An 18745-nucleotide genomic window follows, 5' to 3' on the forward strand; every position below is an offset into this window, starting at 1 on the left:
CGTTTGAATATATATTATATATGTATGTATATATATAATATCGTTTGAATATATATATATTATATATATATATATATAATATATATAATATATATATATAAATGTATATATATAATATCGTTTGAATAATATATATATATATATATATAATTACATAGAAAAAACTGCAAGCATGAAAGTTATGTTTTACAAGAATATCTTGCCTTTTTCTTTTCCAGTGTTAACAACTAGTCCTTTTATTTTTCCATGTTTAATCTTAACATAGTAAATAGTGATATGAAAACAAAAACGATTCTCTTAATAGTCGCGTGAAAACTAATTTTTGTATTATTAAGGTTATCAACTTTGTTAGATTAAAAAAAAGTCGTTTCTTTTTTTTAATGTTTTGATTTTGAAATATTTGAATATAGCATCAAGCGTCCTAAATTATAAGATGAAAAAAAAACGAACGAATCTGTTAGTAAAAGAGAGTTGTCTCCCTCTACACAATGACAAATTGTAAAACAACGTTTTTTATTATTATTAACGTTAGTTTCTGTAACGGCTTGATGAGACCTTGGGACAATCGTGTTAAATTATGAGATGAAAATAATGAACGAATCTGGTAGTAAAAGAGAGTTGTCTTCCTCTGCAGAGTGAATGATAGTAAAACAACGCGTAACCTTGAACCACTTTTTTGTTTCGACAGAAATATATAAGTTTTTGAATTTTTTAGATGAGGATCGATTATTCATATTATTTAGATTCATCGGACTACTGTTCTCATCTTGAGTGTTATTTTCACAACGTTTCGCCATATGTAACCTCTGAAATTTTTTTGATAATTATGTTTTTATATGTATGCTAACCTTTAATCTTAAACTCAAATTTTTTTGGCTAAGCATTTCGGCAAATCTCAGTAGCTTACCCTATCTGAAGGTTTATGGTTCAATTCTCAGTGTGGGCGACCGAAAAATACAATTGCGAATTACTTAGGACCTCTATCCAGTCATGGCTGATGGAACAAGAGCATGCTACCCCCGTGAAGTGAAGAAAAGGGTTCTGTTTAAAATTCTGTCCAGATTTCCAAGTTTGATGAGATACATATGAAGTAGTTTAGAGGATACATCAACTGAAACGTTGTGAAAATTGGTGAAACGTGAAAATTACACTCAAAATGAAATGAGTCGTCTGAAAAATCCAAATAATATGAATGGACTTTATTCCTATTTTTGTCTTCCTTAAAACAATGTTTTGTTTTTGTTTTTTTCTTCCTTAAAACAATGTTTTGTTTTTGTTTTTTTCTTCCTTAAAACAATGTCTTGTTTTTGTTTTTTGTCTTCCTTAAAACAATGTTTTGTTTTTGTTTTTTGTCTTCCTTAAAACAATGTTTTGTGTTTGGTTTTTTTCTTCCTTAAAACAATGTTTTGTTTTTGTTTTTTTTCTTCCTTAAAACAATGTCTTGTTTTTGTTTTTTTTCTTGTCCTTTTACTTGAATTTCATTCACTAAGTATTTCGGCAAATCCGGCAGTTTATGTTATCTGCTAGGAAACGCCCATGAAACCCCAAGTGGCTTCAGGCCTTGATAAGTGATGACCCCCATGTAAAAACAAAAAAAACATCAGCTTTAGCTTGGTAACATTTTTTCTGCAGAAGTACCAGAATCTTCATCGACTCAGGGTTTCGACTTCTCCACTAATTTTTTTTTTTTTTTTTGCGAGGAAGGAGAGGGGATTGTCAATAAATTGTCAAATTTACGCAACGACGGGATTATTCTTCTGTAAGTTTGTTGGCATCGCCATGTCCGGTTTTGTTGTGGGGCTTTCTGTAAGCGTCACGAGGCTTTTATCTTTCAAATGCATTTGTTTGTGGAGTGTCGGATGGGAATTCCTCGAGTGGCTTTAGCCTGGTAACTTTTTTCCTGCAGAAGTACCGGAATTTTCATCAACTCAAGGTTGCAGCTTCTCCACTAATTTGGGGAATTCAGTTTATTTATTTATATTTTTTTTTTTAGAGGGAGGGGGGGGGTCGACAAATTGTCAAATTTACACAACGATTGAACTATTCTTTATGTTTATTGGCATCGCGGTGTCCGGTTTTGTCATTTTTGTAAGTGTTGTTCCGAACACAGCTGCCGCCACGAGGCTTTTATCTTTCAAATGTATTTGTTCGTGGCATTTTAGATGGGAATTCCTCGAGAACATTGGCTTTAGCCTGGTAACTTTTTTTTGCAGAAGTACCGAAATTTTCATCAACTCCGGGTTGCGACTTCTCCACTAATTTGCGGAATTTAGTTTTAGTTTGTTTTTTTTCTTGGAGGGAGAAGAGAAGGGTTGTCGATAAATTGTCAAATTTACGCAACGATGGGACTATTCTGTATGTTTGTTGGTGTTGGCGTGTCCGGTTTTGTAGTAGGGCTTTCTGTAAGTGTTGAACCGAGCACAGTCGCCGATACGAGGTTTTTATCTTTCAAATGTATCTGTTCGTGGCGCTTTAGATGGGAATTCCTCGAGAAAGAGGAGCCGCAGACCTGGCATGAATACGGCTTTTCCCCAGTATGGGTCTGTATATGGCGTTGCAGGTTCGAGAGACGAGTGAACGTCGAGAAGCAGATGTAACACGGATGGAGCTTCTCCCCGCTGTGAATCAGCAAGTGCCGGTTGAGGGCCGGCTTCTGGAAGAAAGTTGCCTGGCATATCTCGCACGTGAAGATTTTCCCCTCGGCATGGGTCAAGTGGTGCGCCTTGAGGTGCGACTTTTGCGAGAATGTAAACCCACACACGTTGCAGACGTGGGGCTTTTCACCGGTGTGGGTTTGCATATGTCGTTTCAAGTGTGAATTCCGCGTGAACGAAGACTTGCAAATCGTGCACGGGTACGGCTTGATTCCGGAGTGAATCTGCATGTGGCGCTGCAGGTTCGAAAGCCTCGAGAATGTCATATCGCACACCGTGCACGGATGAGGCTTGACGTCGCTGTGCGTCAGCAAGTGACGTTTCAGCGCCGACTGTTGCGTAAAAGCCGCGTTGCACGTCTCGCACTTGTACGGTTTCACCCCACTATGAATCCTCATGTGGACGTGGAGACTAGAATTCCGAGAGAACGTCGACAAACAGATCCCGCAGACGTACTGCTTATCGCCAGCTTTTCGTTTCGTATAACTCTCACAAGCTATGTCTTCCGACTGCGACACTTGCATAGGTTCACTTGAGCCCGTTTTTTCATTTCCTGTAGTTTCTAAATTATTTTCCGTAGCAGAATCCTGCAGAAGCGATTCATCAATTTCCTGTTTCATAATTTCCGTCTTATCGTCATTGGTCGATATTGCATGCAGTTGCAGGTCCGAACTGCTCGAAAACATCATAGATTCGCTTGAGCTAGGTTTTTCGTTTCCCGGAGTTTCTAAATGACTTCCTGTCAGTGATTCTTGCGGAAATGACATGTCGAGTTGTTCCGAAATTTCTGTCTTATCGCCGTCGTTGTGCGATAGCATATGTAGCTGCAGATCCGAATTGCTCGGTAATATCATTTGGCAGACGCCGCACGTGTACAGTGAATCTCCGTTATGCATTTGCACATGCAGTTTTAAAAGCGCTTTCTGCGAGAAGGATCGGTTGCATATATCGCAAGTAAACGGCTTTTGCCCGGTATGGGTCAGGATGTGGCGTTTTAGGTGTGCATTCCTAGAAAACGTCGAGTTGCATATTTCGCACATGTATGGTTTCCGTCCGCTGTGGGTTTGCACATGCCTCTGCAGGTTTGAATATCTTGAAAATTGCGCATTGCAAATCTGGCATGAATACGGCCGAACGTCACTGTGCGACACAAGGTGCTTGTTTAGCGACGATTGCTGAAAGAACGCTGCGTTGCAGATCTCGCAGGTAAATCGCTTCTCGCCCACGTGCGTTTGCAGGTGTGCTTTTAGGTGCGACTTTTGGGAGAAAGCGAACCCGCAAATGTCGCACGCATGCGGCTTTTCACCGCTGTGGGTCAACATGTGTCGTTTTAGATGTGAATTACGAGTGTACGCGCATCGGCATATCGAACACGAGTAAGGTTTTTCCCCAGTATGCAGCTGCACATGTCGCTGCAAGTTGGAAACTTTCGAGAATGTTGTGCCGCAGATATCACACACATGCAGCTTCGCTTCGATGTGCGTCAACAAGTGCTTGCTCAATTCCGTCTTCAGCGTAAACGTTTCATCGCAAATATCGCAGCTGTACGAGCTGCCTTCCGTGTGCGACTCCAAGTGCGATTCCAGCTGCGATTTCTTTGAAAAAATATACCCGCACAGGTCGCAAGTGTTTGCCTTCTCTCGCGAGTGCGACTGGATGTGGCGTTTGAGATGCGAGTTCCGGGTAAAAGATGAACCACAAGTCTCGCAGGCGTATGGCTTCAGCCCGGTATGCGTCTGGATATGTCTATGCAAATTAGACGGCCTGGAAAATGTCGTCCCGCAGATCTTGCACGAATGAGACTTTCTATCTTCGTTGTGCGTGAGCAAATGTCGATTCAGGGCCTCCGGTGCAGAAAACGCCTCGTTGCAATTCCCGCACGAATACGACGTCTCCATGGCGTGAGTAAACTTGTGCATTTCCCATTCCGATTCGTTTGTAAATACATACCCACACACCACACACACGTTCGGATTATCGTCCTTTCCATTCGTCTGGATGTCAGGCTTTAAAACTTCCGACTTATCATCCTCGTCATTATCAGCATCGTGTGTAAGTAAATGTTCATTCAGTAACTCTTGCTCGGAAAACGCTGAATCACAAGTTCCACAAGTATATAATTTCTCCGCTACATCCTGTGAGTCCGGATCCTGATCTGATTCACTTATATATCCGCTAGCTTCGGAAACGTTTGGTCTATCCCCGCCGTTTGTCTCCACCTCGGTTTTAAAAAACTGTGCTTTACTATCATTATCGATTAACAAACGTCCATCTGGAATCTCTTTTTCCGAAAGGGCTACATCACAACTTGTGGAAGAATACGATTTCTCCACATGCGTAAGCCGATGTAGTTCCCGATCGGATTCGTTTGTAAATGCATGTCCGCACAAATCACAATTATTTCGTTTAACATCACAATTGTTTTGCGGGTTTGTCTTAAATACCTGCGTCATCCCATCATTGTGCGTGAGCAAATGTCTATGCAGAGCCTCTTGTTCGCAAAAGACCGCATCACAACTACCACAATGATATGATTTTGTCACCGTATGATTGAGTTGGTGGATTTCTCGATCCGATTCGTCTGTGAATGCGTATCCACAAACGTCGCAAGTGCCTCGTTTCGTCTCGTGGTTTACATCCGTTTTTAAAGTCTGCAACTTCGCAGTTAAGCTGCGTTTAAGCAAATGCCGAGTCAAAGCCTCTTGTTCGACTGTGTGGGTCAGCTGGTGAATTTCCCAATCGGATTTATTCGTGAATGCAGACCCGCACTCTTGGCAAACGCTTGGTTTCATTTCCAGGTTTGTGTTCGTCTCCATTTTTTAAAACTCAACTTCACGATTCACGAACATCAATTACAAAAATAGTGCCGATCTCCGCTAGTCGCAGCCTGGTCCTCGTTTATAATCTAGAAAGTAAACTTATGCAAAAAATTCTTTAGATTATTATTAAAATAATAGTCTAATTTTGCTGTCAGACAGATACCAAATCTCCATTATTACTAAAATAGTATAGGTCCAGCTTCAGACAAATATCAGATCGCCATTGCTATTAAAATAGTGCAGTTTTGCCTTCAGGCAGACAGATACCAAATCTCCATTCTTAAGCAATTTGTAATTATTTAGACACCAAATCAATGAAAATGAATTTAAAAAATAATGTTAACCCGTTCAAGACATCAAGGGAAATAACTCTTAATTTTCCAAATTATCTCCCCTGAACCAATTAAAACTGAAATTTATAGAGCTAAAAAATTAAAATTGTAATCAGTAATGTAGCGGTGCTCATTAATTCCCTGGCAATTCCGGGTAGTCCTGCTAGGGTTTATATCAACTATTGATCAGTGTTAATTGTTTCAACTAAAACGATTATATTTTGTTATTTTTTAGATGAGGATTGACAATTTATATGGCTTGGGTTATTATTCTCATCTTGAATCTTCCTTTTTACTTGCCACCCCACGAGGGCAGAGTTGGATACAAGGTTATTTTTTATGCGACGACTGAAAGACATTGATTACAAGAATAGTGCCAGTCTCTGCTAGTAACGTGGTTGTCATATATAATCGGGAAATCAGACTTAAAGTAAAAAAAATATCGATTAGTATTCGGATCTTTTTTAAGCTCGGTAAAAAAATTGGATCGGTATTTTATTTTTTTGTTTTGGATAAAATTCAACGGCTCTTTTGATTTATTTTTTTTTTTTTTTTTTTTTTTTTTATAAGATTCAACGTATCTTTTTTTGAACGTAGACTAAACACGATTTTATATGTACAATGTTTTGCTTTTAAAAAAAAGCAAATTGCCATTTTTTTTTTTTAGTTTCTTGGGATAAGATTCAATGTCTCTTTGATTCATTTTTTTTTTTTTTTGATAAGATTCAGTGGATCTTTGTTGAATGTGGAAATTTAGTTTTGGCATCAAACAACAATGTTAAGAATAAATATTAAAGAATTCAACTTCCTAGAAATATGCACGTCTTAACACGATTTATATATACAGTGTTTTGCTTTTACGCTTCTGGTTTTCAAAAAAGCAAATTGCTGTTTTTTTGTTGGTTTTCTTTTGTTTTGTTTTTTTAGTTTTTCTGTTCTTTTTTTGTTTTGTTTTTAAATATTAAAAAAAATTTTTTTTTTTTAAATATGGTTTCTTTAGATATGCACGGTATTCAGCAAATGTTTGGGCACTGTTCTTTTAAGCCATTGAATTCACGGTTTCTGAAAATCCCGAGGGACATTTTTTTGCAAGAATCAACTTTCATGTTCGAGATTGTCTCCATCTTTTGTTTGTTTGTTGTTGTTTTTGAGCTGATCTTCTGAATAGAAACGAAAACATTCAAATAGTTTTCCCCTGTCGTGACTCTTTACAAATCAGTTGCAGGATGGACGGACCGGTTTCGTGTAATCACCTGAAATGAAAACAAAAATAAATTAACGTTTTACTAGTAGAACCCGTGGAAATTCCACAGTAGTTGAAAATTTGGCGCTTCTACACTATTGGAACGTTTGTAGTAGATAAATGGAGTTTTCAGATAAAAAAATTTAAAAAAACAATATTTTCAACTGATTTTTTTTATTGTCAATTCTAAGTTAGAATGTTAGCTTCCAGATTATGCAGTCGAAATTGAATTCTAACTAAATTATTTAAAAAAAAATCAACTTTTATCGTGTTTGCTGGTGAAAAAGTGTGACCATCTTGCTTTGGTACTTGTACAAGTTTAACCAAGGCGTTAAAAAAAATGAAAATATCGAAATAAGTTATATTGTACATATCAGTTTTGGATTGCAGATCTAAAAAAAAAAAATTCACTTAATTTGATTGAGCAGTTTTTGTTGTTTTTTTTACAGTGGAAAAACACGTTTTTATGACAGCGTGTTGAAGATAGCCATCTTGGAATTTATAAATAAAATCGAAACGCAAGGGAAGCAACTCTACATTTTTAATGTGACCAACGCAAAACAAATAACAAAATAAACATAACATATATACAAGGTTTCTGAGTCTGGTTTTCATTCAAAATTTTTTTTTTTTTTCATAATTGTTTCCTATAAAAATAAATGTTCGCCTAAAAATTAAAAAACCCGTAAAAATGACATACAAGATTTTTGCAACTGTTTTCCAAGAATTATCGGGAGGAAATTATCTCCCTTGTGAACTCTCCTGTGTCTTACATAGGTATACACGCTCGTGTTCAGCAAATTCTATTTTCTATTTTCTTTAATAATTTTCTACTTTATTGATGTTCGTAAATTTTGGATGTAATCATCTTAAAAATATGAAGAATATGTAGATACCATTGTTTTTGTGTGAAATTCAGTTTTACGATTTCCAAAATTTCGTCCCAATTCTGTAGAAGCGCTGAAAATTTTTAATTTTACTACTACTACTACTACTACTAATACTACTACTACCACCAATACTAATACTACTACTACTACTAATAATAATAATACTGATACTACTACTAATAATAATAATAAGAGGTGGAGGTATGTGATAATTCCTTCAGTTAAAAATATCCAGTTGGACGATGTTTCGTCGGGGATGACAAATCAGCTATCACTGTTTGAAAAACAGGTGCAGTAATGCAAGAATAAAATGTCTCGAGAAATTAAAAATACGAGGAATACGTAGATACCATTGTTTTCATGTGAAATTCACCTTTACGATTTCTAAATTTTTTTTTTTTACATGGGAGTCACCACTTATCAAGGCCCGGTGGCCACTCGAGGATAAGGGTTATTGTGTGTACAGTAATCAATGAGATAATATTGTAGTAATTGTTTATAATGGAGATTTGATGAATTGGATTACTTAAGGAGGCTGTTTATCAGGAATTTGTTTATGTTGGACTTGAAAAGTTGTAGCCAGTTGGGAAACAGGCAAATGGAACAGTGTTCTACAGGAGTGAAGTTCTAGGAAAGAAGCCTTGTTCATGGAATCTACGTTTTTTATTTAGGCACAGATGGGGAAAATTATTGACAGTGATTTCAGCTTGATGGGTGTTTTTTGTCCCAATAGTGTACAATCATGATAACAAGTATGTGATAAATTTCTTCAGTTAAAATATCTGATGGAAGATATTTCGTCGGGGACACCAAATCATCTGTCACTGTCTAAAAAAAAAAACAGGAAGTAATGTAAGAATAAAATGTTTCGAGATATATGCCAGAATAATGTAGTATTTGTAATGGGGAAAGAGGTGGCTAGTTACTTTTAATGCATCTAAAACCAAGCTTCTATCCCTACACTATCTACGCTCAGATCCCCATCTGGCATCAATTGAAATTAACAGTTCTCATCTTGGGGAGGCTTCATGTTTTTACAAGCTTCTGGGCTTGACCTTTACTCCTGACCTAAAATGGAACACGTATATCAAATCCATTGCCAAATTCGCTGGAAAAATGGTAGGATCCTTCTACTACTCCAGTAGATATCTCACTCCTGATGCAATTCTCTACCTATATAAAAGCCAGGTTCGGCCAACGATGGAGTACTGTTGCCACATCTGGACAGAAGCTGCTAGAAGCAGCTTATCCTGCCTTGACAGAGTTCAAAATAGACTTCGTAGCTCAGTAGGGGATGCTCTTTTCTCTTCCCTGCAACCTCTTTCCCACAGAAAAGACGTTGCGAGCCTGTCTCTGCTTTATCGTTATTTTCATGGCAAGTGCTCATCTGAGCTTCCATCTATGGTCCCCTCTTGCCAAACTTTCACGAAAAACACTCGTCTAGCCAAAACCACTATCAATAATTTCCCACACTCTTTATCTGTGCCTAAACCTAAACGTAGATTCAATGAACAAAGCTTCTTTCTTAGAACTGCACGCCTGTAGAACTCTCTTCCGATTGCCTTCTTTCCAGCTGACTACAATCTGATTGTCTTCAAGTCCAACGTAAACAAGTTCTTGATGAACCGTCCCCCTAAGTAATCCAATTTACAAAATTCCCACTACTTATGTTTACTTCGCTATAATCACATCGACTAATGTATACCCATTAACCCTTATCCTCGAGTGGCCTCCGGGCCTTGATAAGTGGTGATTATTGTGTAAACAGAAAATAATTTGTTTTAAGAATTATATTTTTTCTGTAAAAAAATGTTTATTTACTTTTAAGAATGTTTCACAAAAAAGTTATCAATTACAAGAAATAAATATTACACGATTATAAAATGATTTCTTTTTAACTACTTTATTTTATGTAACAAAATTTTATAAAATAATGTTCTAAGTATTATTATCTATATATTAATAGGATAGCGTGTGTATTATTTTGTGTGTCATGCTTACATCCGTGTGACTGTCATGGACTTCCATTTCTTGTCATAAACAATTTTATCAAGAAGTCTTCATAAGTTTTGGTTTCGGTTTCGATTATAGATGACTAGCGAAGGGTACCCAGCATTGCCCGGGTGTTTGGAGGTGTGTGTGGTTTTGGGTAAATCAAAACTCCGGGGGGGGGGTAAAAAAAAATGTTTTGGTAGGTAAGTATGAGGATCGAACCGGAACTCTTGAGGCAAAATTGGAAAAAAAAAACCGTGTGACATTAACCATTGCGCCACCGTGACATACCAACGTAAAAGGCATTTGAATTTATTTAATTACTTAGATTTGGCAGGTGCACGTTTTAATGACTTAATGAGGTCAACTGTTGACTGTGGAGTAGCATTTCATTTACTGCGGAATGCTTTTTTTTTTTTTTAATTTTCCCAAGATGTTGGGGGTAGGGGGAAACAGCTCCACTTCGGCGATCAAGACCGGAGTGTCACTTTTCTTATAGGAAAAGGCTTAATCCACATGCAGCGAGCGAAAACTGTTGACTATTTATCTTCCTGAAGTCGAGCAAATTAAATACACAGGCGAGCTCCATTGTTAACTCGGAGATATTACGATTTACATGTGATATAAAAAAGTTATCAGAAGTTGCGAGCCTACCGACTGCTTCTCTGGAAAAAGCCTTTCTTGGACACACACAAAAAGCGAACATACATTTTCGCTTTTATATAGATAGATGACACTTAAGTCATCTATTTTTTTTATAAATAATTTTATTAAGAATTCTTCATAAGTTTCTGTTTCAGTTTCGATTATAGCTGATGGCACTTAAGTAAGTTTTGGTTTTACACGATTATGAAATGATTTTCGGCAACTAATTTATTTTATGTAACAAAGTTTTATCAAATAATGAGAATCACAAAAATAATGCTTAAAACTTAATTGATTAAACAATTTCATTTGAAAATTTATTTATTAAATAACAGCAAAAAAATTTATTTATTAAATAACAGCAAAAAAATTTATTTATTAAATAACAGCAAAAAAATTTACTTATTAAACAACAGCAAAAAAATTTATTTATTAAATAACAGCAAAAAAATTTATTTATTAAATAACAGCAAAAAAATTTATTTATTAAATAACAGCAAAAAAATTTATTTATTAAATAACAGCAAAAATATTTATTTATTAAATAACAGAAAAAAAATTTATTTATTAAATAACAGCAAAAAAATTTATTTATTAAATAACAGCAAAAAAATTTATTTATTAAATAACAGCAAAAATATTTATTTATTAAATAACAGCAAAAATATTTATTTATTAAATAACAGCAAAAAAATTTATTTATTAAATAACAGCAAAAAAATTTATTTATTAAATAACAGCAAAAAAATTTATTTATTAAATAACAGCAAAAAATAAATAAAATAAAATAACTTATGTATTATATGTTGCAATATTTTGGACTTGTAATGGGGTATGATCCCACACAGTCGGACGATTCTATTTATAAACGATGCTGCTAGGAACTGACAAATCGAATTAATTCACGTTCTGCTACCAACCAATTAGAAAACAGAATTGCTTCATAAATATTAAACCCTTTCTGGAGCAATTTCACATGTTTTTTTTTCGTCTCGACACGGTAAGAATATTTTGCTCTGTGGAACTGTCTACTGCAAACAAGTCACCTCTCAGGACTTGTTTAAAACAACGAACCATCGGAAACTGTTCTGAAACTTAACATGGCTTACGCTTCTAGATTATAATACATAAAAACTAAAAAATAATAAGGACGACACGCTATTGTAAGGAAGCACTAAAGTAAATATTACACATTAAATAACTGTTCACATTGTTCCAATTATTTTCATATAAAATTTTAATCTAACACATCATATTGCCGAAGGACTTTCAATAATAATAACCATTAATTAATTCAATGAAAATGTGTTTGATTATGATAATAATAACTAGCAGAACCCTTGGAAATTCCACGGTAGTTGAAAACTTTTAAAACATGTCATAAATAAAATAAATAAAAAATAACAACAAATAACAACAAATTTAAAACAATTTTTTAGCAAATTCTTTTTTTTAACGTTTCAGAGCTAAAAAGAATTGATTAAAAATTTTTTTTTTTTTTAATGAAAAGTCAACACACAACATAATGGTATTCGACAACGAAGCTACATCCAAGGTAGGTCACTCGCATATTATAACAATAATTGTATATTATTCTAATGGTATTTGACAACGAAGCTACATCCAAGTTAGGTCACTCGCATATTATAACAATAATTGTATATTATTCTAATGGTATTTGACAACGAAGCTACATCCAAGGGAGGTCATTCGCATATTATAACAATGATGGTATATGATTCTAATGGTATTTGACAACGAAGCTACATCCAAGGGAGGTTACTTGCATATTATAACAATAATTGTATATTATTCTAATGGTATTTGACAACGAAGCTACATCCAAGGGAGGTCATTCGCATATTATAACAATGATTGTATATTATTCTAATGGTATTTGACAACGAAGCTACATCCAAGTTAGGTCACTCGCATATTATAACAATAATTGTATATTATTCTAATGGTATTTGACAACGAAGCTACATCCAAGGTAGGTCACTCGCATATTATAACAATAATTGTATATTATTCTAATGGTATTTGACAACGAAGCTACATCCAAGGGAGGTCATTCGCATATTATAACAATGATTGTATATTAATCTAATGGTATTTGACAACGAAGCTACATCCAAGGTAGGTCACTCGCATATTATAACAATGATTGTATATTAATCTAATGGTATTTGACAACGAAGCTACATCCAAGGGAGGTCACTCGCATATTATAACAATGATTGTATATTAATCTAATGGTATTTGACAACGAAGCTACATCCAAGGGAGGTCACTCGCATATTATAACAATGATTGTATATTATTCTAATGGTATTTGACAACGAAGCTACATCCAAGGGAGGTAACTCGCATATTATAACAATGATTGTATATTATTCTAATGGTATTTGACAACGAAGCTACATCCAAGGGAGGTCACTCGCATATTATAACAATGATGGTATACTATTCTAATGGTATTTGACAACGAAGCTACATCCAAGGGAGGTCACTCGCATATTATAACAATGACGGTATATTATTCTAATGGTATTCGACAACGAAGCTACATCCAAGGGAGGTTACTTGCATATTATAACAATGATGGCATATTATTCTAATGGTATTCGACAACGAAGCTACATCCAAGGGAGGTCACTTGCATATTATAACAATGATGGCATATGATTCTAATGGTATTCGACAACGAAGCTACATCCAAAATATAAATTATAAAAGGAACAAATGTCAATGTTGAATAGCTGGGGACATATTTAAGGAGATATGACGGAGGATTCATATTGGGACAATAAATATAACCATAGTGCTGAGAGAGAGAAGACATTTATACAGTTCTTATATTTCCTGAGACTTCATATATAAGCAATACACATGAAAAAATTTAAATAGCTTAAAATATTTCAATATTGGTATACATAGAAAGAGTTTGATGAGCTAAGAAAGAATCTTTTTAAATTTAAAAAATCTGATTAAAATTAAGGAAGTTATGACTATTTTTGTGCCTCACGCGTTTGGATATTTTCCCCTCTTTAAGACCATATGCGTTTCGTCACATTTTTTACACTACTTTTTCAGTAAAAATGTCATATCTTTGTTCAAACGCAAGACTAAGAAATGAAATTTACCATATAAGTGTATTTTTGTGCAAGGAATCAGAATATGCAACTGAAAATCTCCCAAAGTTCATGGTTTCCAAATAATCTGCAGTAAATGTGCATAAATATGCTGCAATTCCTTAAAAATGCCATGTATTCATAAACAGAAAAGAAGTTGGAGAACTCAAAGTTGAATTGTAATGTGCTTTATGTACAAAAAACTTAAATCTAAACATAAGACCATTTAAAAATGAATATATTGCAATATTTCTTTGGTATTATTGTCGATTAACACCTTCTGTTTAACCCCACCCAACCCCTTCTGACCACCCCTCCAAAATGTGATTCTACCTTTTTAAGTAATTATGTATGAAATGCCATGAAAAACTTTAATGAAAGATAAACAAATTATTTTAGAATTTAATGTAAAATAATTCCCCATTACATGTCATTCTAGCGTTTTAGGGCAGTTAACTTTTTTTTTTTTCTATGGGGGATAAATCCTGTATGCTTTGTTTTTTTAAGACGATTATGTGTGGTTTTAAGAGGGTTTCTATGCAATGAGAATATGGGGGGGGGGTTGCCATTCGGACTTTGAATTAATTGTAGGGCTAAGGAAAATTATGTGTGAACATACTGAAGACTTGACAAAAACAACAAAAACAACATTAGAGGGGGGGGGGCGGTTAGTTTCACAAAAATTTAATGCAAAATAATTCATCATTTCCAGGCCATTCTAGCATTTTAGGACAGTTAATTTTTATGGGAGATAAATCATGTGCATTTTTCTTTAAGGAAGGATCTATTTTTTGTTTGTTTGTTTTAGATGCTTGTATGTGGCTTACAGAGGTATTTTGTTGAGGGGGGCTTGCCACTCGAACTTAGGGTTATTGTTAGGGTTAAAGAGTGTTTTAGGAGGAGACTGGGGTTATAGGTGAGGTTAAGAGAGCTTTTTTTTCAAAGAGAGCATTCATGACTCATATTTACTGTTAGTACTTCATAATTATTGGCTTTTGAAAATGTTATGGATTAAATTTGGAATATCGCATTACTATTAAATATGTAAACTTCTGTCAAAAAAAAAAATATGTATATATAACAAATAAATGTTATGCAAAGCATTAAGCAAGATAAGTTACTTTTCTACCTAACTGAATAAGTTTTTACTGTTTTTATTTAAATGTAACATATTTATTCAGTTCGACATTAAAAAAAGCAAAAAAAAACAAAAACAAAAAAAAAAAACTAAAAAGTATCCAGTTAGGTAGAAACGTAAACTTATCTTACCTTTGATAACATTTGTTTTTGACAACTTTTTCGTACCTCTGGATTGAAATACGAAACGTTACTTCATTTTTGTTTTGTTGTCTTAACTGCAAAATGCCGTTTCCATTTCAAATAAATGTCTTACAGAAAGTTATATATATATATATATATATATATATATATTAGTGGGTATGTGTATTCAACAGGTAAAATAAGTCAGCAAATGTTATATTTAGTTTTAATTTGATAAGCTGCGTTACGAAATTTCGAAGAAAATTCCAGGTACTTGTGCACTTATTGAACCGTGCTGAAATAATAATGCTATTATTTCGAAAGCCATTCTTAACATGGGGAGAGGAGGGTGTTTTGTAACTATTCTGTACTATCAGTTAACAAATTAATAAAATAAAAATGTCGTAAAACTTTAATTTAACTTGAAAATACTATTTAAAAATAACACGGTTCAATAAATGCAGAAGCACCAAATTCCATAAATTTGTTGATTTCTATTTTCGAGGTTGAAGATGTTTATTCCATAGGCTGTTTATGCTGGAGCAACTCGTAAAAAATACCTTTCACTTAATAAATAGAAAAAAAAAATAACGAAATAAAAAGCTTCCTAATTATAGTTTGATGAGTTTTCTAACTGCTTTAAAAATTTCAAGAATATTGATATAGATTTTGAGGGTTTGTATTACTATACACATAGATTCGAAAAAGTTGTCAAAAAAACAAATATATAACAAATAAATGTTATCAAAGGCAAGATAAGTTACTTTTCTACCTTACTGGATATAATTTTCTAGTGTTTTTATTTAATGTAACATGTTTATTCAGCTCGATAAACAGTGTTTACCGATGTATTGGAAAATTTAAAATGGCGCCTGACTCTCTTGAAACGGTAAGTTTGGGGAAAAGAGTTAAAATAAAAAACTACACAAAATACTGTTAGAAACTCGCTCATTATATGTTACCGTGACATAGGCTGACATATATTCGGTGGGTTTTTAGCAGTATTTTGTATAGTTTTTTTTATTTTTAACTCCTTTTCTCAAACTTACCGTGTCAAAGAGAGAGTCGCCATTTTAAATTTTCCAATACGTTGGTAAACACTGTACGTTTTTCGAGCTGAATAAAAATGTTACATTAAATAAAAACATTAAAAATTATCCAGTTAGGTAGAAAAGTAACTTATCTTGCCTTTGATAACATTTATTTGTTATATATTTGTTTTTTTGACAACTTTTTCAAATCTATGTGTATAGTAGTACAAACGAGATTTTCATACATCATGGATATCATTTGGGAATTATTGCAATGATAAAATAATTAGAAAAAAACAAGCCGCGCGTGTTGTGTCCCCCCCCTCTCTACGAGGGGAATGTGAGGGATTGATGACCAAAAATAAGTCGTGCTTCGTGAGACGACTTTTTTGTTTTTAATTTTTATAAAAAAAAATAACAAAAAAAAAAAAAACGATTAAGTTCAGCTGCTGGGGGACACAAACCAGAATTTTGCCAGGGTCAGCGATACTGAATGTATAGTTGGAACAATTGTCTTCACATTTTGATCAAGTTTCAGTGAAATCTAATGGATGGAGTTATGGAGCAAAGGTGTCATTTTTTGCCACTTTGGGGCGTTTAACTTTATTGTTGTACACTTTTTTTTTTTTTTTTTTTACATAGACATCACCACTTTTCAAGGCCAAGAGGCCACTCGAGGATAAGGGTTAAAGAGTACCGTAGAAATTGGACAATATAGTAACTGTTAGTAATGGAAATTCGGTAAATTTGTTAACTTATATGGAACAGCTCATCAAAAACTTGTTTACGTTAGACTTGAAGACAACCATATTGTAGTCAGCTGGAAAGCAGGAAAACGGAAGACAATTCTACAGGCGTGCAGTTCTGAGAAAGCTTTGTTCATGGAATCTATGTTTAGGTTTAGGCACAGATAAAGAGTGGGGGTAATTATTGATAGTGTTTTCTGCTAGACGGGTGTTTCTTGTGAAAGTTTGGCGAGGGGGGGGGCATAGATTGGAGCTCAGTCAAGCACCTGCCATGAAAATAATGATAAAGCAGAAACAAACTCGCAGCATCTCTTCTGTGAGAAAGAGGTTGCAGAGAAGAGAAAAGGACATCCCCTCCTTTCTAGCAGCTCCTGCCCAGATGTGGCAACAGTACGCCATCTTTGGACGTACCTGGCTTTTATATAGATAAAGAATTGCATCAGCATCTACGTATTGAAGTACAACTTGTGGCAACATTTCAGAAAAAAGTAATGGACGGCTATCCAGGAATCATCCAAACTACCAGATGAAAAACAATGGACAAAATGACGTCAATAAAAACATAGGTCCCTCTCCGATAAGTCAGGTGACCAATATATTTTGTATGTTTAACCTTAAGCCTGTATTTCATACACCAATATATCAGAAAAATTAAATTTATCGGGCTAATGACATTGTTGTATTGTGATACGAATATGAATTAAGAATTGTTTATTAAATGTTTTTCACAAAAATAATTGAAAAAAAATTTTCATATGATTTTAACGATCTCCATAAAAGTGTAAATGTAACAAGCCGTGCATGCGTGTCCCCCCCTCTCTACGAGTGAAATTAGAGGGATCGATGACCAAAAATGTGTCATGGTCTGTGAGGCAATTTTTTTTGTTTTTAAATTTTGTCAAAAATCGACTAAGTCCAGTTCTTGGGGGGACGCAAACCATAATTTTGCCAGAGTCAGCGATACTGAATATATATTTGATACTGAATGTATATTTGAAACCAATTTCCCTCACATTTTGACCAAGTTTCAGTGAAATCTAATGGACGGATACAAAGTTATGGGGAAAAAGTGTCATTTTGGGGCATTTTTGACCCCTTTAGAGCCCCTGGGGGTGCAATGAGAATTTTGTTAAAAAAATACTTTATTGTTGTTCAATAATAATAGTAATACAAACCCAAAAAAGATTAATAAAAAAAAAAAAAAGATTTTGAAAAAATTGACCCGTTGGGTCATTGGTTCAAATTAAAATGTTTTAATCAGGAAAAAGTGACTTTGTTAAGCCAGTTAAACATGGGGCCAACCGTCAGTTTGTTCAGGTATGCTGAAAACGAATATCGCAATGAAAATTAGCAGAGACAAATAGTTTTGGATCTAGTTTTATTAATGTGTGTATTTTGACATGTAAATCACTGGTGACCATGTTTGTACAGCCGGAATATGAAAGGGGCCAACCCTCAATTTGGTCAGGAATGCTGAAAACGAATATTCGTATATTAATTTTAGGTGAGTAAATTAAGAAGTTGTATATATATATATATATATAACTACTTCATTTACTCACATAAAATTAATATACGAAAGTATAGATTTATGCATAAACTTTAAGTATTTACTTCAAAACTGCTCAATACGTTGGTAGAGCTCGTTAGTAATTTATGAAACATATATGGCGATTAAGCTACACTGAATATTCGGCGTTTCATCCACTATAGGATTCGTTAGCCTGACAAATCCTATAGTGGATGAAACGCCGAATATTCAGTGTAGCTTAATCGCCATATATATTTCATAAATTACTATATATATATATATATATTTGTTAGTACATTTTCATGTTTTTTTAAAGGGAGATAACTCTTATTTTTATTATCTCCCTTGAGAAAGCACACACATATATATATACATGTATTTGTGAGTATATTTTCATATGGTTTCCTAAAGGTAACTCTGACTTGAATTATCTGCCTTGATTAATATCTGAGAAGTTCTTTTTGTTTT

At 34.2% G+C, this 18745-nt stretch overlaps 1 protein-coding gene across 1 annotated transcript; it reads right to left on the reverse strand.

The window, feature by feature from the left end:
* Positions 1 to 179: 179 nt before the first annotated feature.
* LOC145270920 (uncharacterized) lies at positions 180 to 7212 on the reverse strand. The gene has a single exon (XM_080126468.1). The coding sequence runs from the start codon at positions 5468 to 5470 to the stop codon at positions 2333 to 2335; it is 3138 nt and encodes a 1045-aa protein (XP_079982594.1). The 5' UTR covers positions 5471 to 7212; the 3' UTR covers positions 180 to 2332.
* Positions 7213 to 18745: the final 11533 nt, after the last annotated feature.

The sequence above is a fragment of the Euprymna scolopes genome, chromosome 46, assembly GCF_053919585.1.
Source record: "Euprymna scolopes isolate OS-2025 chromosome 46, ASM5391958v1, whole genome shotgun sequence".
Classification (NCBI taxonomy): domain Eukaryota; kingdom Metazoa; phylum Mollusca; class Cephalopoda; order Sepiida; family Sepiolidae; genus Euprymna; species Euprymna scolopes.

Bases quoted from the DNA above. Each gene is read 5' to 3' on its own strand.
- LOC145270920 (XM_080126468.1), bottom strand. From the start codon at position 5,470: ATGGAGACGAACACAAACCTGGAAATGAAACCAAGCGTTTGCCAAGAG.